The sequence below is a fragment of the Rhipicephalus microplus genome, chromosome 10, assembly GCF_043290135.1.
Source record: "Rhipicephalus microplus isolate Deutch F79 chromosome 10, USDA_Rmic, whole genome shotgun sequence".
In the NCBI taxonomy this organism is placed as follows: domain Eukaryota; kingdom Metazoa; phylum Arthropoda; class Arachnida; order Ixodida; family Ixodidae; genus Rhipicephalus; species Rhipicephalus microplus.
In genome coordinates this window covers 64,659,759-64,687,035 of record NC_134709.1, presented here as the reverse complement: position 1 = coordinate 64,687,035, position 27,277 = coordinate 64,659,759, and the positions used below count along the sequence as shown (strand labels likewise).

At 46.0% G+C, this 27,277-nt stretch overlaps 1 protein-coding gene across 1 annotated transcript; it reads right to left on the bottom strand.

The window, feature by feature from the left end:
• Nucleotides 1–496: 496 nt before the first annotated feature.
• On the bottom strand, nt 497–21,834 carry LOC142774282 (uncharacterized). The gene is made up of 3 exons (XM_075874677.1): nt 21,813–21,834; nt 1,772–2,016; nt 497–643 (listed from the first exon to the last, which is right to left on the bottom strand). Exons 1-3 carry the CDS (start codon nt 21,832–21,834, stop codon nt 497–499), a joined length of 414 nt encoding a protein of 137 aa, XP_075730792.1.
• Nucleotides 21,835–27,277: the final 5,443 nt, after the last annotated feature.

The following is a 27,277-nucleotide window of genomic DNA, read 5'->3' as shown; positions in this document are numbered from 1 at the left end:
CAAAATCATACGATGGCGGCAATTTGTATATGTTCTAAGTGAAAATGGAGTGTTTATTTGAGCTATTTACTGATAGAAAGAATGGAAGTGGATCTGCAATGATGTTAGTTTTCTCGGTGTCTCTTCGTATTATTTAATAGTACCTTCCAGAAAAGCTCTTACATTCGCGTTTGATACATGACCAGGCCTGTCGCGGGTATTCAAACAAGCTGCTTTCTCTCAGAGACGCCTAATTATTGCATCATCGTGGCAGGTTTTCCTTAAACTTTTGCAGTACTATATTTTCGAAGAAGAACAATCAAAAAGCGATGAACTCGGCAATTTCCCGCCCAACATGAGTGGGACGTCCCATTTCCTTCTACCTTTCTACGCTGTCGACTGTTCTATATACAAGCGCTTTACTAACATATCATACGGGAGCACAATGTCGCATGCAAAGTATGTAAAGCGCTCAATAGCAAGCGCCAGCGAATCGACAATTTAATTGAATCCCCACTCACACATTGTCCACGATGTCAACGTGTATCTGAGTAGCCTGATTCAGCGCGGAGGTCATGTCGAACGAGTTCCGGCTGAAGTTCCGCACGCTGAACATGAAGACGCTCAGCACTTCCACCCCGGCCCGGAACCACCACTCGCGCACCTGCAGAAAAGAGAAACGAATTGAATTTACTAACAAAGATAGATACCCTGCACTGACAGTAATGAGAACTCCAGTGCTGTGCACGTGATTGTTGCTTTACAAGTATTAGTACCTAGCAGGATGATTGATCATTCGATTGCTTTTTTATGTTGTTGGGAAGAGTCGAGCTCGTACCTGTGCAGGCCTTGGACCGATTGTGCATTGCACATTTGTTCTGTCGAACATTTGTTGTGCTGTTCTCTTCCTACTGAATTTCTACCAAATTTTTAACACTTTTGTCTTTAGAATCTGCCTTGCACACGTTATAGGTAATAAGCAGCCAATTACAATTAACATTCTTTTCACAATCAGCGCATAAAAAGGACATTAACGAAAAACAAGAACGTGCACGACTCAAGCGCTGCCTGACAACTTAGAGTTTAATTGAAGAAAACTTGTAATAAATATGCAAACATGAAGGCATAAAAAACCTTTACACCCCTGTACCAAACACGTAATCAAGTATGCTGTGGATACGCAATCTCAGCATCTGCGAGAACGATTGAAGGTTGGCTCAAGCACATCCCTCCTGCTTTACTATTTCACACGCTTCAGCAATTTCACGCGTGCGCTGTCTCTATGTCTCATCAACATGGCGGGTTCGTTAAACTCAGCTGCACAGCCGCACTGCCAGCAATGAAGCGCAAAATGCGGAGATGGTGTACCTTAAGAATATATTCTTAAACGCCGGCTGCAAGCACACTTGTTTGGTGCCCACTAAGCAATAATATTTATTTTGTGAACCGGGGAAGGGCCATCAACACTGCCGTTGGGCAACACGCGAACCTGCGCAGAGTTCACTTTTTTGATACATCTGCTGCTGATGGTTATATAAAAATGTCTGAGCACTCTGTAATGGGCGGGCCGTTGAACACCTAACCGTTGCGAAATTCGTAATCTTTGACACCTGGCGCGATTCTGTATTCTTCTGCCGCACAATATTACATGCTTAAGGAGATTCCGTCTACTGTATACGTGACAGTCAGATAGTGTGTTTTTTTCTTCTTTTATGTGGGGTGGCTACAACCCCCCCATCCACGTACCCCACTGGCTCGAGTATGGATACGCTCGCCTTGGACGCCCACCTACCTTTGCGTACTTGTGCGCCCCAACAGCATACACCCGGCGCAGGTCAGTGCTGGTGTCCCTGGAAAAGCGCCTGTGGCCATCGGGCACTAGGCACACGTGCCCAGGCACTGCTCCCAGTGACACGACCCACACGGCCACCCTCTGGAACCTGGCCACCAGGTCACGCCATAGTGGACTCCCCTCGTGCTCTAGCAATTCGTCGGCTGACGGGATGGTGGTGTCGTCCTTCCTCAGGCCTTGGGTCCCTGGAGTTGGGGAGGGGGGGGGGGGTCATTTTATGAGAAAGAAGAACAGAAACGTTCATTGTCACAGAAACTGACAGGTACACCCATATAATTTTTCAGATCGGCTAATCAGCGTTGCGAACAGGAAAGGGTCGGAAAAGATCGGAGAGAAAGTATTGAAGGTGAGCGTGAAGATGCCGACGAAACAAAGCCTTGAATGTTCAAAAGCTTTTTACAGTCTCTTGTCTACTTTCGTCTCGTGCATTAATTTGTTCCCCATTTTCGGAATACCGTGTGCTCAGATTTGGGTGCACGTTAAAGAACCCTGCCTCCACTACAGCGTCTCTCGGAATCAAATTGTTGCTTTGGGACGTTAAACACTACATATCAATCAATATCTTTCGGAATATTGCGCTGGTTGAGGTCCCGACAGAATTTAAATGAGCCATGCTGTGCTTAGTAGAGGCTTTGATGTCTGGAATCCACGGTAACGCAGGTGGGCATCATCAGCTGGTACGCGCCACAGAAGTTGGGTAAATACCACAATACACAGCTTTCGCTATGGAGGAATATTGCAACAGTTACACCTACAAATGGCGTCAGCGTTGCCATAGTCACAGCACTGCTACGTTACAAGCGTCACAAAGAGAATTCCCTAAAGAGAAGTGATACAACATATCTGAAGAACTTGCGAAACACAAAATGCATTCACAACGGCATTGGGTAGTAGTCATTAGTTAATTACCTGTCTGAGATTGGCCTTGTATGAAGGCCCTAATATTGCCGCGACATAGTGCCTGCATTGAAACAACGCGCCCACCACCGCGCGCACAAGGACATACATGCGTGCCGTCTAGTGTTGCGCAGAGACGATGATGATAGCACGGGAACCCAGCTGGCCCCTGCTGATGTGCGCCACGCGCTTGGGACTCTTCTTGATGAAGTAGAAGAAGGAGACATCTTTGGTGTTCTGTTGTAACGTGCTACGACCATAGACCCTTTGAGTTGTGGGCACAGGTTCGCCCTTTAATAAATACGTTTTATTACACCCCGAGTCCTTCAACATCGTTACATTTCTGCTGGAGGTGCTGCGTAATGAATCAAAGCCCTACGAACGCAAGACAGCGTAGCCCCGACTACCAGCGAGTTAATCCTGGGGAGCTGACACCTGTGCATCAGACGACCAGTCGCCGTCTTCGAGGTGATTCATCAGAATTCAGTCCACTCCACTTCACGCCAAGGGGAACTCAGTCAATGGACGCCGCCACCATGACAAGTCTTGTAACACTATATAGCCCAAGTGGTGATAAATCAGCCTCACCAGCCACCAGTATTTCATGGCGACTCGTATGAAGACGTAGAATATTGGCTGAACCTCTTTACGAAGTGGCATGTTTGAATGGTTGGGACGAGAGAGAGAAGCTCCACCGCGTATACTTTGCTTTGGAGGACTTCGCAAAGACGTGGTATGAGAACCATAAAACTTCCTTTACGACCTGGGAGGAATTTCGGCGACAAGCTCTGGCGACTTATGCTAGCGCGGATCGCAAAGAAAAGGCGCAGGCTGCGCTCGAATCTAGGAACCAACTCACCAACGAAAGTGTCGCAATGTATATCGAGGACATGATCCGCCTGTTCAGGAAGAGGAGGAGGAAGCAACAAAAGGGGAGAAGGCAGTGAGGTTAACCAGAAAGACATCCGGTTGGCTACACTACACTGGGGGATTATGGAAGGGGACAAGAAAGACGAGAAGGAAGGAAGAGAGCGAAAAGAAAAAAACGGTGAGGGAGAGACTGACAGTAATTTCACTGCAGCGTGTAGAACTCTACCGCATGTAAGAGGCGTTCACACAAGCCTGTCTTTCTCAGGAAACACAGCAGGGCTTTCACTGCCTTGTGGGCTGTCGAGGCATGTGGACGTTGCATTAATAGCACCGGCACAGAAAGACGCCGATCATCCAGTCGCCGCATTGCGTTGGCAAGTACTTGTCTATCTGAGGCAAATTGAGGACAATGGCGCAGCAGGTGTTCGATATTTTCGTCGGTGCCGCAAACATCGCACGCCGCACTGCCAGTAATTCCGATTAACGTGGTATAAGCTTTCGTGAAAGCAACTCCCAGCCAAAGGCGATAGAGAAGCGAAGCTGCACGTCGATGTAGGCTGGGTGGAGGCCGGAGTTGTAGTGAAGGGTCGAGCTCGTGCAGTCTTGTACGTCGTACGCTTGGTGTGTTCCACTCAGTCAGTGTGAGGCTGCGGGCCAGTTGACAAATCTGCCTCGCTGCATCCGCTCATGAAAGCGGAATCAGAACGTTGTTCGCTTCTTTATGTGACGTGCAAGCAGCATGATCTGCAGAATCATTGCCGCCTATACCACAATGCCTAGGTAACCCCTGAAAGACGATGTCATGGGCTTTTTGTATTAAAAGGTGGTGAAGTTTCACGGTTTGGTAGGTCAACTGGTTGTGGCATTCGCGTCGCAGAACTGCTATCAGGCACTGTAACGCTGGTTTTGAGTCAGAAAACACAGCCCATTTACCTGGTCTTTCTTCTGAATTGATGAAGTACAGTGCATTGCACAGAGCCTCGAGTTCTGCCGTCGTCGACGTTGTCACATGTGAAGTCTTAAAACACCGAGTTACCCCTTGTGATGGTATAACCACTGCTCCACCTGAACTAGACGGCGTAGTAGAGCCATCCGTGTGAATGGGCACTTGGTTACTGTATTTTTGTTCTAGTAGGAATAGACTCAGTTGTTTCAGGGCATGAGTTATTAAGTCCGATTTTCTCCTCATTCCTGGAATCATTAAGTGAACTCGCGGCCGACTCAAGCTCCAAGGAGGAAGAAGTGGCTTTGATGCAGGTGCGTATGTCTCAGTAAACGATGAGCGATGCTTGTAGACAATAGTGCCGTATGTCGTGCGGGGTCTTTCAGCAGCTAGGCTCGCCAGGTGGTGAGAAGGGGTCCTGGCATAATGCCTGAGGTGCATGCGCATTGTCTCGGTAATAATATGCGTCTTTATCGAGTGATCTTGAGCGATAGCAATGGTTTCAGCCGTTGAAGCACTGCGGGGTAATCCAAGGCATATCTTAAGTGCTTGAGCTTGAAAGCTCTGAATTGCACGCAGGTTCGTCTTGCTGGTGTTAGATATTGCAGGTAAGCTGTACCGTAAGAATCCGATAAATAGCACTCACAACAGTTGTAGCATGGATGGTATGGGCACTCGCCAATTTTTTCCTGCAAAGAATTTGAACATGTGGCATGTTGCGATCAGCCGCTTCTTCACATAGTTCACGTGTGGAGTCCACGACAGGTTTCTATCTATTATGACTCCCAAGAACTTGTGGCTTCTGCTGAAGGATATGTATTCTTCATTAATCGATATGCTGTAAGCAGACATTGGTTTCCGCGTGAACGCTACCACTGCACATTTTCCACAGGACACCTCGAGGCCTTGTTTACGAAGGTAGCATGCAGTCATTGTAGCAGCCTTCTGAAGGCGGGCGCGAAGCTGAGGCCTTGTCACACTTGATGTCCAAATGCAGATGTCATCATCATAGACAGAAAGTTCTACAGTGCTAGGTAGCTGCTCGACTAGACCAATGACAGTTAGGTTGAAAAGTGTAGGGCTTAGCACTCCTCCCTGAGGACTTCCTCGGCTGCTGTAGTAAACAGGTGTTGGGCCATTCGCTGTCATCACGTAAAATGATCTCAGCTGTAAGTAGCTGTACACCCACATATATATCTTGCCACCAAGACCTACTGTTTCCGAAGCACTAAGGATGGCTTCATGGGTGACATTGTCGTGAGCCCCCTTAACGTCTAGAAACAGGGCGGCGCACAGTCTCTTACAGGCTTTCTGGTGCTGTACATATGTCACCAGATCAACAACGTTGTCGATTGACGAATGGCCGCGCCTGAATCCGGTCATAGATACTGAATAGATTTCGTAGTGTTCTAAATACCACTCCATTCGTGTTAGAATCATTCGTTCCATCGTTTTCCCCACACAACTGGCAAGTGCGATAGGACGGTATGAGGCAATATGCAAAGGAGATTTACCAGCCTTTAGGAGTGGAATGAGGCGACTTGACTTTCATGCCTGGGGAACCGTACCAGTCTGCCAGGAGTCGTTGTATAGGCGTAAGAGTGCCTTCCGAGCTTCGTCTCCAAGATTACAAAGGGCACGATAGGTAATGCCGTCAGGTCCGGGTGCTCAAGAACGTCTGCACAGTGCCAGTGCCGCCTCTAGTTCATCCATAGAAAACTGGCATTCCATACGGGGGTCACGTGAAGGCGGTGGGTTGTCAAATGCTCCCGTTCTTGATACTGTGAAATTGGAATCACCGGCAACTCTTCTACAGTAAGATTCTGCGACGTCAATCTCTCTGCATCGAAGGTGAAGTGCCAGAGATGTTAACGGGTGTCACTGACACAAGGTTGTGCTAAGACCCCGGACAGTTCACCATATCAGTGATAGGGACTTTCGTGGATTCAGCGACTCTCAAATGGATGTCCAACGTCGCCTAGCCAGTTTATCCATGTGCCGCAGCATTTTCTTTTCAACGTGTCTAGCCAGCCTCAAGTCATCCATGAACTTTGTTCATCGGTACCTTCGTTCTGCACAACGGCGTATTGCGCGAAGTTTCTCAAGCTCGATGCCGAAATCGGTGCGCTTGTGGCTAGTCAAATGTGTATGCGTGGTATTCTGCAGGACATCCTTGATCGAGTCCTCTAGGTTATATGATAAGCCGTTGGTACGACAGTCTTCCATTAACATTTTGAATTTCGGCCAATAGGTGTATTTGAGGCCTCTCGAGGACTTGGAGCTGGTGAAACCTTCTATACACAGGTAAGTTGGTATATGGTCGCTGCCCCGCGTTTCCAGATCCGAAAACCAGTGCACTTTCCTGGTAAGTGAGCGAGAAACCAATGTAAGGTCCAGGCAGCTGCTATAGGCTGATCCGCGTAAATATGTAGTGCTTTCGTCGTTACAAACGCAGAGTTTGAACTCCGAGGCTAAGGACACCAATTTTCTTCCTCTAGAGTTGTCCCTGGAGCTTCCCCATAGGAAATGGTGGGCATTGAAGTCGTCAGTGATCACCCATGGCCTTGAGGTCGATGTAAGAATACCGCGTCAGCGCTCGCAGTCAAGGCGGCTTGATGGAGATAAGTAAGCTCCGATAATCGTGAAAGCAACCTTATTCTTTTTCACAGTAAGGCACGCATACTGATTCCCTTCATCAGGCGAGACTCTGTGGTGAACGTAAGTGAGGTCATGGCGCATGAATACATTAACTTTGCTGCAGTCTTTGTGAGTGGAGGACATAAAGCACTCATATCCTGACAGCTTGATGGAAGCACACAGGTTGGGTTCACAAATCACGTTAATGGGAAGCGGTTCACAAATTCAAACTGTCTAAAGTCAGACATGCGCGACTTCAGTCCTCTGGCGTTCCACTGAAAGACAGTTGCATTCTTCACCTCCGCTCGAAACGACGGTGCCTCGCTGGCCATGGTTTTACCTTAGAGCTGCAAGCACCGGACTGAGGGTGTCCTGCACATGCAGTGCAGTCTGCGCAGCCGAAGTCTTCATATTACTCAGTAGGACACGCATGGTACTCATCAGCGATTGCAGCAAGCTTATCACTTGATCTTCATTCATCGCATCACTGGTTTGAGGGGTCGTCGAGGGCGGCGAGATTTGATGCAGCTGCGAAGTGGGTTGACCTCGTGGAAGTGAGTGCCACTGTTCGGAAGGGGCGACTGCTGTCCCTTTCTTCTGTTTGGCAGTATCCGTCTTCAGTGAGCTCGGTGTTTGTGGGTCAGCCTCTCTGATAGAGGATGACATCTCTCTATCGGTAGAGCAGTTTTTCCATGATAGTCTTCGCCCACGACGCCGTCGTCGGCGTAGTGTGGTGGCAGCTTCCTTGTGCGTTGAATTGTCCCGCACCATACGCCTGAGTACCGCGTGCTCGTTTCGCACCCACGGGCAATCTTTGGATGAGGCCTCATGAGCGCCGTGGCTGTTTGGACATCGTAACACGGTGGCACCGCAGGCGTCTTTTGAGTAAAACTCAGCGCACCGCGGACACACAACTTTGTTCTCACAGACACCTTTTACGTGTCCCATCTTGAAGCACTTGTAGCATTGCAGTGGCTTCGGTATGTATGGACGCACTGAGTGGCGAACATGGCCAACTTCGACATACGAGGGAAGGCTGTCTCCCTCGAACACAAGCCTCAAGCAGCGTGAGTTGCCGGGCCTGGTAATGTGCGTGAGTCGCCTGTTCAAGCGCGCAGATTCCCATATGACTGAAGACAAGAAGCTACGCCACCTCATGCGTAGAGTCAAGCAAGAGCTAATCGCTGTTCTCGTCCGCAACCCACCACGAACTGTTGCGGAGTATCATACGGAAGCGACAGCCATCGAGAAAACGCTAGAACAGCGGGCTCGACAGTAATATCGAGACATAAACTACGCACCTGCCAATGTCTTCTCTGGACGCCAGCGAAGTGACATGGACGCCCTGCGAGAACTCATCAGGTCGGTGATCAGGAAAAAGCTCAGAAAGTTGCAAGAACCTCACACAACAGCAACACTGTCTGTCGTCGACGTAGTACGAGATGAACGGAGGAAGATGATACGTGAGCCGGAGCGTGCGCCACAGCAGATCCAGCGCATCCCAACGTACTCTGAAATACTCAGACAACCCGCGGCGCACACCAATGCAGCGGTTGCGATGACCTCTTCTTGCCCACAGACGGTACGCAGCGCACCTCGTCCACTGGAACCGACGGCTACCTATCTGCCACGAGCCCGTGGTGTAGCTCGCTACGTGGAATCAAAGGCCCCGGAAAAGTGACATCTGGCGTGACCATGAGCGCAGGCCTTTGTGTTTCCATTTGGGAAGCAGGTCACCTGTAAAAGTTCTGCCCTTACCGACAGGCAGGATTAAGGGGCTTTGCGTTGTACTCACCATGCCCTCGAAACGGTGAACGGCCAACGGATATCGAAGAGTACTTGTCCGCGCGCCAGAGCCTACCCACTCCACGCCAACATCAGCCAAGATCGCCGTCGCCCAGGGGTTACCGATCACCCAGGCCACGTGCTTCTTCCGCACAGTCTGGGCACCGTTCTACAAGCCCACACCCGGAAAACTGAAGCAAGTGACCTGTGGAGGTGAAGCTACTGATAACTACAGTTGCGAAGATCCTCCATTACGGTTTCAAGGTGACGACGCTATCTTCACAGAGGATAAGCGCAGCAGTGCGAAGATTACTTCATATTTGCGGTTGAAATAGACGAATACGAGCTAAATGCTTTAGTTGACCCCGGTGCTGATTATTCGGTAATGAGTCACAAATTGGCAAAGAAACTGAAAAAGGTTGTGACAAAATGGAGTGGGGCACAGATACGCACGGCAGGTGGCCACACTATTACACCGCTCAGCAGATGCACCACAAGGCTCGAAATAAGAGGCTTTACTTACGTTGCTGACTTCATCGTACCGCCGGACTGTTCAAGGGAGCTTATACTAGCAATGGATTTTTTGCAAGCCAATGGAGCCATAATTAATCTGCGCAGATCCAGTGTAACGTTTTCGACCGAACAGGCTATGTCGGTGGAGGAATCGGAAAAGCGACGTCTTACTGCTCTGCGCGTTGTTGATGATGACGTCACAGTGCCACCACGCTGTAGTGTAATGGTGCTTGTTGAAAATAAGGCATTTTGTGACCACGAAGAAATAGCGGATGGAAACGTAGAGCTCTTTTTAGACAAAGGAATTTGCGTGGTGAGGGGTGTTGTTCACTTAAGGAATGGCCGCTCAGTTGTCCTCCTTACGAATTTTGGAAATGAATGTCAGCACATCGCGCAAGGTATGGCTATCGCCTATTTCCACGAGTTCTGCATGGCGACTGAACTATGCAGTTTAGCGACAACGCCAACCACTCCAGAAGAGACCTGCAACGTCGACGCATTAGTTAACGTCAACCATAGGCTCCCAGAATATCAAAAGAAATGATTGTTCGCCCTCATAAAAGAGTTTTCGGACTGCTTTTCAACGTCCTCTAAGGTGCGACGCACGGCTATTGCAAAACACAGGATTATAACAGAAGAAGCCGCGAGACCGATTTACCAACACCCATATCGAGTATCGCAAAAGGAAAGAGATGTCATCAAGAAACAAGTGGAGGAGATGCTTTCAGATGACGTGATCCAGCCTTCCAGCAGTCCATGGGCGTCTCCCGTAGTGCTTGTTAAAAAAAAAGATAACAGCCTTCGATTCTGCGTCGACTATCGGAAACTGAACAGCGTAACTAAACGGGATGTATACCCTCTGCCGCGTATCGATGATACACTCGATCGACTACGGAGTCCGAAATACTTCTCCTCCCTTGATCTCAAGAGCGGATATTGGCAAATTGAGGTGGATGAGCGCGACCATGAAAAGACGGCATTCATAGCCCCAGACGGCCTCTACGAATTTAAAGCGCTTCCATTTGGCCTGTGCACAGCGCCAGCTACGTTTCAGAGAATGATGGACGCTGTCCTCGCGGGACTGAAATGGTAGTCCTGCTTGGTGTACTCGGATGACGTTGTCGTATTTTCCGCTGCATTTGACCAAGATCTAGAGCGACTCCGCACAGTATTAGAAGCCATTGGTTCAGCAGACTTGACCATCAAGCCAGAAAAATGCCACTTCGGTTTTGAAGAGCTTCGATTCTTCGGACACGTCATCAGCTCCGAAGGCGTTCGGCCAGATCCCGAAAAGACAGCTGCCATCGCGAAGTTCCCGACACCCAAAGACAAGAAGTCAGTACGTCGCTTCCTGGGTTTATACGCGTACTATCGGCGATTTGTGGAAAATTTTTCAAACATTGCTGAACCATTTACTAATCTGACAAAAGACGAGGTGCCCTTTATGTGGAGAGTGAACAACAGGAAGCATTTGATGAGTTAAGAACACGCCTGCAAGCCTCTCCAATACTCGCCCACTTCGATGAGACTGCCGAAATTGAAGTTCACACTGATGCGAGTAACATCGGCCTCGGAGCCATTCGAGTCCAGCGGCAAAACGGCCAAGAAAAAGTGCTAGCGTATGCCAGCCGCAAGCTTTCGAAAGCTGAGACATATTTTTGAATGCAGGCACTATGTCGCAGCCATATAATACCTCACAAAGGAAAGCCTTAGCATGCGTGATAGCCCAATTTTAATTAGTTCTATCAGCTTAACTCGGACGCTACATATGTATTTATAAGATTTATTTTATATTTTTCTTCCTTCTATTCTGAATTATTTTAGTCCCTTTCCTCATTCCTACACACAGCAGCATGCCATCGGTGCATCGACGCCAGCAAAAATGTTTTTTTTTTTTCATATAATAAAGCGTCTTTTCATTTTCTCTCGAAAGCCTGATGAAGGGAAGACCGCGAGCGTCGGTGTTTTATCGGGGTCACCAAAGCGGAGCTGGTTAATTTTTGTCGGGAAACCCTTTTATACAGGGTCCACCACAGCTCCACTGAAATATTTATGTGACGGATATGACGTAGTAAATCGCACACGAACAGGAGGCAAAGAAATAATAAACGAAAAAAATGTTCGTATCTTGGAATCAAACTTACAACCCCCCCCTCCGTAATGCTATAGTGTGCTATAATAACCTATCAGAGAAAACCAGTAGCCGGCAAACACGAACACCACGACCACAATCTTGAAGTTAACCTATAAAAAAGCAAAAAGAATGCCCTGCATGAACGATTGTTCTGCTTTGCCAAACATTAGTCACTTATTACTCTGTGCTTCCTAGCTGTAATGCCTTGCGAAAGCCCCCTCTAGATTACTAAAATCTAGATGGGAGCCGACAGATGGAAACAACCTAGTGGGATAATCAGGGTTAACAGTGGAAGTGCCTCAGTCTTGCTGGCCTACGTTTCGATATGAGGGCCTTTTTTTTTTTTTTTGAAAGGCACCGTTCCATCCTTGGCGTATTAGATTTGAAGAGTTAGTGGTGACGACAACTGCTGGTCTGAAACTCGTTTGAAGCACTTCCACTGTTAACCCTTATTATCCCACTCTAGATTACTAAAATGTTAAAAGTCAGAGATCTCTCATTGTTGTGTTCTTTACTAGCTGCATGGTTTGGTCCAAGTAAGTTGCGTATATTCTGAAAAATTTTCAATAATTCATTTTAAGTTATTCATAAATGCTGTGTTTACTTGTACAACACGGGCATCACGCTTAACATGTTTAGTTGATACACCATGCATTACCGTGGTATCGAATAGCAATAAGCATTCACAGGGGTAAACGTGCCCGCACACTTATGCACACAGGTACACGTGTGTTCAGAGGTTGAAATAGCGTGCTTACACTTGCTCTCGCACGACCAAGCAGAGAAAAGCCCAAATGCACGCCTGCAAAAATATGCGCGCGAAAACGCTAACACGTGTACGCGCATAAATGAGCACGCACTGAACCAAGTGCACAAGCAATTTCGACTTGCCGTGGTGTCCTTAAGTAATCTGGTACGTGAACGCTGTGTAAGCACGAGGTTTCGGGTTCGACTGCCACCCTCTGCGGATAAATTTTCAGGAAGATGAAATGCAAAAAAGGTGTCTCTATTTTCATTGTTTGACTTTTAATAATACAAAAATAAAAAAGGCAGATCTCTCGCACAGCGAAAATCGGTGATATGCGAAGCCCGAATGCATAAGGTTGATATCTCAATTTAAAATCAACACAGCGTTACGAGGTGGAGGCAAACTGTGCCGTACAAGACTTTCATGTCATGATTATCACGTTTGGACGTGTCATTTACCTTCGTCATCCATTCACGTCACGTGATACAACATTTGGTACATGTGAAGCTAGCGAAACGGCCGCGAGCGCATCATGAGCGTGGCATGTAGTCACTTTGTTACATGACACGCACCTCATGATTATTATGTTTGCGCCAGTTACATACCTTCGTCATCTATTTACGTGACATAATACCAAATTTGGCATATGCGATGCTAGCGAAACGGCCGCGAGCGCATCATGAGTGCGGCGTGTAGTCATGTTGTTACATGACACACATGTAAAAATTTTCATGTTAGGGTCTGTTGCTTGTATTCCGTATGCAGTCATGTCATACCACACTGGTTTTGCAACATGTCAAGTGAACGAGACCACCGCACCAGCCGCAAAGACTCGCTGAACTCTCTCGCCCGCCAGGCGTCACCGCTGGCGCTACCACTCTACCAACCATGATAATGATAGTGGTGATCACCACTCGCGAACCCAACGCCACCTACCACCCAATAGTTGTCGCCCCCGGCTGTGGCGGCTGCATTTCCGATGGAGGCGGAAATGTTGTAGGCCCGTGTACTCAGATTTGGGTGCACGTTAAAGAACCCCAGGTGGTTGAAATTTCCGTAGTCTTCCACTACGGCGTCTCTCATAATCGCATGGTGCTTTTGGGACGTTAAATCCCACAAATCAGTAAATCATCACTAGTTGTCACCCCCGAAATACGCCTTCCGTGCGAGACACGTGCGCCACGTAGCGCTAACAACTTTACAGAAGGTGCCAGCACCCTCACACATTCTGGGAAGCCTAGTCAAGCTTTGCTGAGCTTTTACTTTTAATGCTGTCTTCTCCGTGAAATAATAAATAATTGAGCTTGAATGAAATGAAAAACGCAAGAAGGTGAGACACGTCAGAGGCGGGCCTGTTTCGGTGGAACAGTGCCTACAGTGCTCGACTGCTGATTCGAATGTCCCGGATTTGATCCTGGCTGCGGTGGTCGCATTTCGGCAGAGGCGAAATGGTAGAGGCCCGTGTACTGCGTGATGCCAGGGTAACATAAAGAACACCACCAACACTATCATCATCATCATCATCATCATCATCATCATCAGCAGCAGCAGCAGCAGCAGCAGCAGCAGCAGCAGCAGCAGCAGCAGCAGCAGCAGCAGCCTGATTACGCTCAGTGAGAGCAAAGGCCACTCCCATGATCCGCCAATCAATGTGGTCTTGTGCTTTCCGCTGCCACGTTATATCCGCGAACATTTGGCAGTGAAGCTCCTTATGGCGTGGGTCGGGTGTCTCCAGTAAGTAGCAGCCACCTCTCGTTTTGGTCCTTGGAATGTCCGCTAGATGGCGGTACTTGTATATCATGAATACACGATGAAAAGATGCGAGATGGCGGTACTTGAAGTGTTCACTAGATGAACGGATTGATGGACAGACATAGAGACAGAAAGGCGTGTGTACAGACGGACGAACAGACAGACAGACAGACAAACACACGGATGGGCCTTCGGACAAACGGATTGACATCCGTTCATCATCATCATCATCATCATCATTATCATCATCATAATCATCAGCCTGACTACGTCCACTGCAGGACAAATGCTTCTCCCATGTTCCGCCAGTCAACCCGGTCCTGTGCTTGCTGCTGCCAATTTGTACCCGCAAACTTCTTAATCTCATCTGCCCACCTAACCTTCTGTCTCCCCCTAACCCGCTTGCCTTCTCTGGGAATCCAGTTAGTAACCCTTAATGATCATCGGTTATCCTATCTACGTGTTACATGCCCGGTCCATGTAGCGCGTACATACATACATAGCTGGCAACATAGAGGAATATTATAGCAGTAATGAAAGGGTGGTAGGTATCGTAATTAAACTGAAAAAGAGATACACGATGAGGGTGGTACAGGCTTACGCGCCTACATCTAGCCATGATGACGCTTCAGTTGAAAGCTTCTATGAAGACGTGGAATCAGCAATGAGTAAGGTAAAAACACAGTATACAATACTGATGGGAGACTTTAATGCAAAGGTAGGGAAGAAGCAGGCTGGAGACCAGGCAGTAGGAGATTATGGCATCGGTACTAGAAACGCCAGAGGAGAGCTACTAGTAGAATTCGCAGAACGGAATAATTTACGGATTTTGAATACCTTCTACCGAAAACGAGGAAAACGCAAGTGGACATGGAGGAGCCCTAATGACGAAAATAAGAACGAAATAGACTTTATAATGAATGCACACCCAGGCATCGTGCAGGATGTGGAAGTGGTTGGCAAGGTACGATGCAGTGACCATAGAATGGTACGGTCTCGAATTCGCCTAGACTTGAGAAAGGAACGACAGAAACTGATACGCAAGAAGCCAATCAATGAGCTAGCACTGAGAGGGAAAGTACAGGAATTCAGAGTCTCGCTTCAAAACAGGTACTCGGCTCTTAATAAGGAAACTAACCTTAGCATAGATACAATGAATGAGAATCTGACGAGTATCATTACGGAGTGTGCAGTGGAAGTTGGAGGCAGGGTAGTTAGACAGGACACTCGCAAGCTTACCCAGGAAACGAAGAATCTCATTAAGAAGCGTCAAATCATGAAAGTCTGAAGTGCAACAGACAAAATAGAACTGGCAGAGCTTTCGAAGTTGATTATTAGGCGTAAGGTATCCGATGTAAGAAGGTATAACATGGAGAGAATTGAACACGCTCTGAAAAACGGAGGAAGCGTCAAAACATACATACATACATACATACATACATACATACATACATACATACATACATACATACATACATACATACATACATACATACATACATACATACATACATACATACATACATACATACATACATACATACATACATACATACATACACGTAGATAGATAGATAGATAGATAGATAGATAGATAGATAGATAGATAGATAGATAGATAGATAGATAGATAGATAGATAGATAGATAGATAGATAGATAGATAGATAGATAGACGTACGGACGGGCGGACGGACGTGGCCAGCAGATTATTCACGGTTTGCTGATAGAACCCTTCGGACCTTCGCCCCACTCATCATCATTCACTCAGTATATATGCTGTGATTTTTTTTACTCAAAATATGTTGTATAATATTAGGGAAGCATTCAATCAATGCCAGCAAGCCCGAGTAAATGCATTACCGAGTCATGCAAAGGTTGGGCCCGTAGTATCTCATAAAACCTCACCATGGAGCTTGGCAAAATATATGAGTGAAAAACAGACTAATATTTTTTTCCACCTGCTATATAAAAAAGTAAGTAAAGGTTACACGCGAATCAGAAAACAATTCTGCAGCAGTGAAATTCAAAGTGAATTCAGTAACTACTAGAGGAAAGATTTTTCGGAAATCGAGATATGCCACTAGCACCTGGCTGGAGTCATTTCGAAGGCTTTCGGTGTTGCTGTTACTTTCCATCAAGCAATTATTCACATTCATGCGCCATCCCAATTTGCTTGCTCTCCCATAATAGAGTACCTATTACTCGTTACCCACTCTTTCTAAACACACTACGGCTTCATGAAAGGCGAGGTTCACGGGACAGCTTTTCACTCTCCCATAGAAGAGTACCAAGTACTCTAAACCGTTAGCAAATATTTGAAAGCACTGTAGTGGCTGCTTGTGACCACCAGCCCGAGACCGGCCCGAGCCTAATTTTAGGGGCGGAGCTCCTGACACCGTGAGTCGTCGTATATAGTGGCCAGTTGCATAGCATCGCATTTCAATAAGAACGGTGTGGCAGCATATCCACGGAGTTCACTGAATGATGACGAGTGATGCGAAGCGTCTGTCCGTCTGCTTCGCCCCACTCGTCATCATTCACCTCTTGGATATGATGTCATATTTTTAAATCTCATTGGCCCACCTAACATTGTGCCTTCTTATCATGCATTTGCCTTCTCTGGTAATCCAGTCAGTTACTCTTAATGACCAGTGGTTGTCTTGCATATGCACTGCATGCCCAGACCATGCATTTCTTCTTCTGGATTTCAACCATGATATCTTTAACTCTGGTTTGTTTCTTTACCCACTCTGATCTCGTCTCCTGACGTTACACATATAATTTTCCTTTATATCACTCGCCGCATCGTCCTCAATTCAAGCTCAACCCTCTTTGTAGGCCTCCCCGTTTTTGCTCCGTAGGTAAGTACCGTTATGGGCAGAAAGTACCGTTATGGGTAAGTACCAGCAAGATGCGGCTGATATACCTTCTTCTTGAGTGTTAAGAGAAAATTACGATTCATGGTTTGAGAATGATTGCTGAATGTGATTCACCCCATCCTTATTATTCTAGTTATTTCGCTCTCATGGTTGGTACGCGTGGTTACTACCTATCCTAAGTAGAGTAGACATTCCTTTACAACTTCCAGCGTCTCTCCACCTATCGCAAAGTGCTGTTTTCTGCCGAAACTGTTGCATAGTACTTTACTTTTATGCATGATAATCTTCAGACCTATTCGTCTGCTGTTTTCAGTTCAGCAACCATTAGCTGTAGTTTGTCCCCGGAATCACTAATCAAGCCAATACCAGTGAATCACAGGTTACTAAGATACTCCCCATTAACTCTTATGCCCAATTTTTCCCAGTCTAGGGCCTTGAAAACTCCCTTTAATCTCGCGGTGAATAGTGTTGGAGAGGTCGTGTCTATCTCCTTTACATTATTCTTTATCGGGATTCTCTCGGTTTCTTTATGGAGAACTATGGTGGCTGTGCATCCTCTGTATATTTCTTTCAGTATGTTTATGTGGTGTTGTTTAAAGTCATAATTTCATAGCACCTGCATAACTGCTAATGTCTCGACTGAGTAAATGCCTTCTCGTAATCTATGAAGGCAATATATAGCGGTTGGTTGCATTCCGCGCATTTTTCTCTCACCTCATTGATAGCATGAATATGGTTTGTTGTGGAGTAGACTGTACGAAATCCTGCTTTGTTCTTTGGTTTATTGAATAAGTTGATGGAATGGATGTCGCCCTAATTCTATTAGTGATTATTTTTGTACATATTTCCGTAGGGAAAGGACAATAAGTGGATCGGCCTGTAATTTTTGCAGTCCTTGACGTCTCCATTCTTGTGAATTAAGGTGATGTTGGCGTTCTTTCAAAATTCTGGTACCCTTCCCGTAAGGAGGCACCTCGTACACAAGGTGACCAGTTTTTCTAACACAATTTCTCCAACGTCTTTCAGCAAGTCCGTTGTTACCTCAACCACACAAGCGGCTTTGCCTAGCTCTTTGCATTCTTTCTATATGGTTTTTATTACTTCCCCAGTCGTTACAGGTAGGATGTCGAATTTCTCTGGGCTATATATTATTGCTTTTTGCGATATCATCCTGGTTGTTTCTGCTTCTGGACAGCTTCCTCTAGAACACCAGCGCCACTTCAACTGTCCCATCCACATTGTTCACGACATTGCCTTCCTTGTCCGTTAATGCATACATCTGGTTTTGTCTATGCACAGGTTTGCCTTCATGGCTTTTATGCTTCTGTCGCTCTTCTCAGCCAGCTCAAGTCTGCTTATGTTATAACGTCTGATGTCGGCTAGCCTGCGCCCATTGATTATCTTCGAAAGCTCCACTAGCTCTATTTTGTCGGTTGCATTTGAGGCCTCGATGGTTTGTCGTCTCCTAATGAAATTTTTTATCTCCTGAGATAGTTTGCCTGTATCCCGTATATTGACTCTACGTACGACTTCAAATGCACACTTTTTTATGATACTAGTAAGATCATCATTCATTGTGTACACGCGAAGGTCGGTTAGCTTGTTTAGTGCCTGGAATCTACTCTGAAATGAAACTCTGAATTTCTTTACTTTGACTCGCATCGCTAACTCCTTAATTGATTTCTTGAGTATCCGTTTATGTCATTGCTTTCTTAAATGTAGGTCAATTTGTGCTCTTACCATTTTATGGTCACTGCATCGGATCTTGGTAACTACATGTATATCCAGTGCAAAGCTTGGGTGTACAGAAAGAATGAAGTCTGTTTCATTTTTACTTTTGACGTTAGGACTGCGCCACGTCCACCTACGGTTAGCCTGTTTGGTGCGTGCTCTTCACAGAAGCTTCGCGAACAGCACTGAAAGCGTATTAAAAATTCTTACCAGCGTCAAAGCCGCACAGATGCTGTTGTCTACTTCCACTTGTTCCTGGCGGCCCTATTGTGTCTTTTGGCTGTGACAGATCTTTTCGAAGCAAGAATGAAAGTGGTGGATATGCGGTTACCATTAGGACAACTGGTTCAACGGCGATCACTACACGCAAACGGGCGTGTGCACTGCAACATCCCCATCAAAGTGTGTCCCCATGTCACAATTTCTACTGACCGGCATGTTTGAAACCACTTCCCAACTTGCACGAATCACGAGAAGTGGTTTTATTTATTTATTTATTTATTAGAATACCCTCAGGGCCCGTAGGGCATTACAGAGGGGGTGGGTACAACATATATAACACACAAGAAAAAAAGACAAAATAAAGAAACAAGTATCAGATGCGCAAATCAGGAAGGCAACATAAGTCAACTAAAAATGTATAAGAATTCAAGCACATACAAGACAAAGATAGATAATGGAAACTGCGTATAGTTACAAGCATTGCTGAGAAATTGCAGTCTTGAATAACAAAGGGTCTGTTATTGATACAACGGAAGAGGGAAGGTTTTGATGGTCCTTCGAACCGCTTCGCGAGGCTCGAGCCAGTCCAAGGAAAACTCTAGACTGAAAAAACTATTTAATAAAACACACGGCTCAGATATACATGGCTGGGCCTGTCTTCACGAGTCAGCGTCTGTGGATTCATTTAGGCTCGTCGCACTCATCCCGGAGGTGGAAGCTCACTGCGGCCGACTGTTTGGCTGGTTTCTTCTAAGCACGCTAGAGCGTCACTCACATTTCACCTGAACACCACGTGAGACCAAAGCCCCTATTCAGAAACCAACCTTGGCCTTACCTCACGTTTTCCTCAACTTTCTGTACTCTCTACATGCGTTATAAAGGCACAAAAATGGTAACAGGGCGAAAGACAAGGACAAGACTGGTTTATGAGTACTGGTCCAATTTGTTTATCAGGCGCAATAAAAGTTTAAAACTGATAAGGAAAACTCGAGGAAAGGTTGAGCTTGGTTTGTGAATACGGGCCGAAGTCCCTTGATCTCACGTGGTGTTCACAGTCAGTAGAGCACAATATTTCCGGGCGAACAGAAGCTAGCGCGAACGCCGAGGGCGTTGGGGCTGCGGCTAGTCGAGTTTCCTTGTGGTAGCTTCTGGAACTGGATTAGAAGGTATTTCAATGGCAGCAGAGGCGCCTGGCTGCAGGACGAAGCGTTTACCACTTCCTCCCAAAGTGGTCTCTGTGGAGAATCATGACGCTGGAGTAGGGTGTTCTTTAGCTTTCTAACGACACTATACGTCTGTTGCCACTTGCAAAGCAGGTTTAAAACGTGCAGAACAGTAGAAATCATGACATGGGGCACGTTTTGATGAGCATGTTGCAGCGCAGACGCACGTCTGCGTGCAGTGATCGCCGTGGACAGCGTCTATGGCTACACTCGAGCTCGTCGTACCGATCCAGGAAGCGGGGACACACCGTGGACGACTGTCTTGCTGGTTCCAGCTATGCGCGATGGCACGTAACTCGCATCGCCAGCTTGAATCGATACATACCCGATGACTACCTCCGCATGTCGTCTAGCAAACGGCTCTCAGAACAACACAACGAAAGTCCACGTGACACGTACAGCTTCAAACACACCAGTTGGTCAAAGATTCCGGAGCCCTTCACTACCGCATCTCTCTTAATAATATTGCGGTTTAAGAACATGAAACCCCCGATATTTTAAGTAGAGCCGGCTGTCCCGTCAGTATGATACTGTAACAGTATTGGAGAAATAATCAAAAAACAAGATAATCTCGAAAACAAGCAGAATTAGAAAAGAGTGATCAGAAGCAGAACGTACAGTACTCACGGGTTCAAAGCAGGAATAAAACTCTCTTGCAACACGACCTATGTGCGCTCTTGCTCGAGACAACCTCGCCATGTCGCACCGAATCTGGTCTAGAAGGATTATGTTGGGCCTAATCTACACGTCCTGGTCGAGTATACGTGAATATGATTCGAAGTGCAGACGATGAAAACGAACGTATGTGCGGAAATTGTCCTATTTCAATCCGTGACTACTGTACGTAAACGATTTTTGGTGTATAAATGAACAGCTGCCCTTATTATAAATAAGAGGCAGAGTCTGTGGACAGTACCCGAGTACTCGCATAGAACACTGCGGAGAGTGTCGGTGCCGGTATCTTTTTTTAGGCATTTGCATCTAACACGACCATGACACATCTTCGTTAACATCCCCATATTCTGAAATGAAGAAGTAAGTAAGGACGATTATAAACATTTCATTGATTGTGTATTCATGTGCTTATATTTGGGTGGTCTTTGAATAAACTGAGAGCGGCAGTAGTCAAAATGGCCCAGTAGAGGGCAGCCTCTACTAGGCATGTCAATCATAGCGTGACGTTCACGATGAAAACGTGATACAAATTGCGCCCACACATAAACACTCAAACAAAAACACACGCACACATGCACACACACGCACGCACGCACACAAAGCGTACAAGACATAATACAACATATAATCTCAGCCCTTTCTCGGAATCAGCGCAGTACTGTCATGAGCAGATTTTCCGTACCTGGGAAACTGGTGTATAAGCTTCTCATCATTGCTTTCACAAGTATGAGATGTCTTAACAGTGTGAAGAAACAAACAACGAATAAAAAACAAAAATTACCACCACCCCTTCCCCTGCCCCTTACAAAAAAAAGACAATCACGCAAGATCTACCAAGTGCATTGTTCCTTCGCGAATGAAAAGCTGCAATCAGAAAGTCCGCATATGCAAAAAGCGCCACTCTTAACAACGCATGTCACGTGTAGTGCTTCACTCTATTCATAAATAATTGTGAATTCCGTTCACTTACCTGTTGGTGCTGGAACGTTCATTGCGCCGACTGCTTGCGTAGCTTGCCAGCCCAACTGTACCACGTGGCTATTACCCATCGGCCCATTTCCTCCTCCAGCCTCCCCTCACTAGGGCACTCGATCCTGTGATGTTATGGCGGTGGCGTTTTTCTTTCCGCCACCGTCCGAAATACAACACTCTTATCGCGGTGGCGGTAGGTCGGTGAGCCCAACTTAGTCCGCACGTTCAGTATGCTGCTCGGGTGGCCGACCTCGTCTGATTGAACAGTCGATTACTCCCTGACCTGCTGCTTCCGTGTATAATCGAAGCCGCCTAATAAATAGTTTGTTAACGCGGTGTTGTTAACGCTAGACCAGCAGCTATAAAAAGATATAATTTAACAATCACATTAACGGTATAACTTAAGTATAGAGCGACACATTAAATCAGTTCAGACGGAAGAATCGTTTTTAACAGTGGAACTATTTACAGCGACCGTTAGTCTGTGCGGTGGTAAAAGAAAACCATTATTGCCACGAACCCGCGCGCACTTTGTATGTCACCATTTTCCATCTTATAATTATATCCCAGAACACTTACGCCGATTTCAACCGGCATGTGATGCAATAACTGATGGGCGAGAACACGAGTACGCAAGGAGAGAGAGAGAAAAAAATTGAGAGAGATAAAAATTGAGAGAGAAAAGAATAAATGGCGCGAAAGAGATAAATATAACATCGTGGCAAAAGAAAAAAATTCTTGGCGAGGCGGGATATGAACACGCGTACCCCGTTGTCTTTGATGAGCGTCGTAACCACTTTTATTTAAAATTACGAGCCAGTAGAGCGTCGTATAGCCTATAGTAGGGTATAGTGCAGATAAAAGGTGCAATAGACAAATGAAAGGGAGGATAGATGTAAGGATGAGGGGTAGGGGAGTAAGTAACGAAAGGTATTTAAAGAGGGACATTGAAAAGTAGAAGCGGAAGAAAAATAGAGAGAGTGAAGAAAAGAAAAAAGAAAAAATTAACAGTAAAAGCGAAAGAAATGGAAAAAAAAGAAAGCAAAAATACCGAGAATGAGAGAGCCAGAAAGAAGAGTAAGGAGGCGAAAGAAAGAGAAAAAATAAACTCGTATATCGAAAAAGAAATGGATATAAACAGAGAAGAAAAAGAGAGAAAAAGCTGACGAGAGAAAAAAAAATTACAGCATATCTACAAAGTGAATGATGATGTGCGGGGCGAAGCTTCGTGGAGTTTTATCGGCAAACCATGAGTACTCCGTCCGTGCGTCCGTTGTCTGTCTCTCTGTCTGTCCTTCCACGCCTGCTGAGTGAGGCATAGAACTAGGCGGTTACGCACCAAGAGAGACATATGTGTACAGACCCACGGCTAAGGGAGCTTCGCCCCTAAAATAAAGGAAGAGAAAACCGGAGAGAAGCGAATAAGACAAATCAACCGGAGTGGGTGTGAGCCATTCATATGGGCTGCCATCATCATCATCATCATCATCATCATCATCAAGGATCCCCGGCTCTGCATTTATTTCAGGCCTGTCGCACTATATAGCGGGTCTCGGAAACGCAGCGCTATAGTTTCGGTTTCAAGGGAACATGTACGCACGTAGCGGTTGCTGGGCGTCCGGAGATCTGGTTGAACAGAGCAAGGTTGATGAGGATGTTCGAATTCGTTGGTTCTCACAAGTTTTTTTACGCGTAAAGAAATTTGATACCACTGTGAAAAACTTTTCTTTTCTTTATATGCCTTTTTTATTTCTTATTTCGTGAATTTCAAATCAAGTGAAGCGCGGGAAGTGGTTGATTTAATAAGTTCGTAGCACTTCCCTCGGCTCCTCGGCACTCACACAGAGATACTACAAGTGCGATCACGCTTAGTTATCCCGCTCGGTCAGGGTGCAATATACGAAAAAAATAAAATACAGTGTGCAAAGAACGGATGCCGCAGTGAGCTATGCCGAGGAATTCAACCATGCATGCATTCGACGAAGATGACTATATCAGGCAACACGTGTTTTTCGCAGATCGGCGGTGAGTTAACCTGGGTATTTTCAGTTCCGCGAATGCTTTTCAAGTTTCCTAGTAAAAACGGGTGAACACAAGTATTTGGACCCATTTCTTGAGCAGGTATTGTTTTTGCTTAAGTACATGAGTAAACCCAATTCTCTGCGAGCCTGACTGTATACTGCAGTTTTGCTAGAATAATTGGTCAAGACGGCAGCAAAGCTGCTCACGGCAAAATGCGTTTAATGAAAGGCTCAAATTTTTGTTGACTCAGCCTCATAGTTTTCCCTTTTGTTACTTTTGGCATGTAGCTAAAATGATGTACCAACTAAATATAGGTGGATTCATTTTCATAAAGTTCATGTAGCCGCGGCTTTAGTATTTACTTCTAATACTGTCACTCAAACGCATGTGATGGACTAAATGCTTTTAAACATCTTTAGAGGGACTGCCGCTATAGCCAACGTTTGGACAAGTCAACTTTTCTTCGTCTGGGCAGTGCGTTGCACTGACGAGGACAAGTGAACTTGTCGAAACAATGTTTCCAGTGCCGTTCTCTCTTATAAAAGTTCTGATCACGTCAACCCTCTCTCGGCCTCTGAACTTCAGTCTCACTTGGTACTGAAGTTCTGTAATAAATCTATGCGCGCCATCATAACAGACGTGATTGGGTCATATACGACGTGCCCTACCGAGGATTGTTGATAGTTTTTGCATTACTTCGGATATTCTGGGTTCAATGTTCGCTAATTGTGTCCATATGTCACTTGCAAATTGAAGCTGCTTTTATAGACTGACACTTTCATACGAAGTGTATGTCTCTCTTTTTTTTTTAGTACTAGACGTGCAATAAAAAAGTTCATTTTATTTGTGCCAATCAAGCTTTATCTTACTGAGAAATTATTCAGCTTAACTTTCGCCACTTCAGAACACAGCAACAAAATAGAAAAAACAGTTAACAAATTTTTATTATTGGCCGCATCAAACAAGCGACCAGTGGTCCTGAACAAAAAAAAAAAAAAAAGGCACGAGCGCATTCCGCTTGCATGCGAAGTGGGAAAGGAGGGCTTTCACGGCAACCCTCCTTCTCTCGGTTTTTCATCCTTTCTCTCTCTTTGGGGACCTCACGACGTCATGAAAGGAATGTTCGTGAGTTATTCCTAGTTGGATGCTCGGCAGCCGCCAGTGGTAAAAGCGGCGCTGCCCCTGCGTATCAGCATACGAGGGCGCGTACATGGCAGGTGCTGGGAATTTCCGCACCCTGGAAATAGCTCGAAAATTCTGTAACTTTTCAGTACTATGTTGCAACTAATCATCGTTGTGGTCGTGTGGTTATGACGCCCTACTGCTAACCCGAAGGTAGTGGGTTCATTTACCATCTGCAGCGGCCTCGTATTCATGGAGGTGGGATTCTAAAGGCTTGTTGCCCGTTTAAGGTTCCCAGGCAATCAAAATCTCGGAAGCTTTCCTCCGCGGCTTCGCTTTACGATCATGTTAGGGTTTTGACACGTCAGACACTAGGAATTTTCATATTGTCATTTTCCTTCTATTTTTACATGACAGGACAGTTTCCGAAAGCCTAAATTAAGGCCAAAGCTTCACGCTGACATTTTTTGGTGAAATTTCAGCATGATAGTGTTTATTAGACATTATGAGTTTCGAAATATTTTGCACGTTTCGGACACGTTTGTTCACTGCAATTTTTTGACGCTTGCTTTGTGAAGATTTCGAGCCACGTGGCACACAATGTATACCACTTTAGCTACATAAAGTTACGTATAGACCCTAGCAGACAACGTCAAAATCTTTCACTTCATGACCATCTCACGCCGCATCAGCATGTGCATTTTTTTTTCAAACTTTCGGCGTGCGTAATGCCACTGAAGAGGTCACTACGTGCTAAAACATAACCGTGGAAAGAAAACTGTATTTTAGAATCAGAGCCTGCAGGTTTAGGTCGTCCTATATATGGCTATCGATATGTTTTCAGAATTCTGATGTCAATCCCCTTTGACAAAGAGACCTTGTACGAGATATGAGAAAGGCGTTCTTGCTGACACCTCGTTGAAGTTCCCTGATACCCCTCACCTCCAGCTTTTTTTTTTCTCCTGTGCCTCGACCCTTGTGCTAGAAAATATCGCGGCCACGGCCTGCTGGCTGAGGTAAACTTGAAATGCCTGGTCTATGAGATGTGTAGTATAAACCCGGATAAGAAGTTTCAGATTCAACTGAAGTTAGCTTCATTGTGTTTACATTTTTTTATCTTCAAGTGAATCTTATTCGCTATGATTCAGTTCAACCCCCCGCTCTTTCTTTACTGTCAAATAATAGTTCAGGTGACAGATACTTTCATCAAAGAAAAGAATAAATGATTCGCTTTTATTTATATTGCAGATATTCTTTATTAGTTACCCGATTTCTGGCCAAATATTATAGGTGGGTGTCAGACAACATTTCACGGTCTGCGTCTTCGTGAATGCTACCCAGTGGGCCCGTGTTACTTCCTTCAATATCATCATCGTTGTCACTGTCGGCGAGAGCATTCTATGCCGGCCATGACACGTCAGACAGCCGCCGTTCTGTGGAGGACCCTGGCGATCGAGTCCATCAAGCGCCACTACGTGCTGTCCCTCCTCGAAGTGCTGATCGTGCTCATTCTCGCGTTGCTCTTTCTGTCCACCAAGTTCGTCACACAGCCGACGACCGAACAGGGCCAGCTGAGACAGGCGGTGGTCAGCACTGGTGAAGACATCGCGGGAACCGGGCAAGGCGTCAGAACTCGCAGGTTCGATTGCCGTGTTCTTTATTTTTTTTTTTGAGCTTGATGTTCTTAGTGAGAGCTATGCACACTTAAAGAAAAGGTTTCACTTATTAACTACCGTTTGGTAACTGCTGTTGAAGTGGAACACTCACACTGCGCGTGTTTGTGCCGGAGTTATATAAGAGCCACATTAACGATAAAAAATTTATTACATTTATCTGCTCTCTTTCTTTTTCTTTCTTGATGAGTAATCGATGGGACATACCCATCATTCTATGGATAACAGGGTGTGTGTGTGTGTGTGTGTGTGTGTGTGTGTGTGTGTGTGTGTGTGTGTGTGTGTGTGTGGTGTGTTTGTGTGTGGTGTGTGTGTATGTATGTGTGTGTGTGCGCGCGCGTGTGTGTGCGTGTGTGGTGTGTTTGGTGTGTGTGTGTGTGTGTGTGTGTGTGTGGTGTGTGTGTGCGGTGTGTGTATGTGTGAGAGATAGAGAGAGAAAGAGATCACCGCAAGAGTGCAGCAGTTAATACAAGGCCAACACTTCAAATGTTATAGGATGGATGCCGAGTAGCTCAGTCCTTCGGCTTCCAACGTGGCAAAATTCAAGAAAATTCTGACGAAAGATATTGTGACCACGGCAGCGTGGGAGGTGAACTTTGTTCAGACCATCGCTTCAATGCAAACTGGGTGTTGACAGCGCAGAACG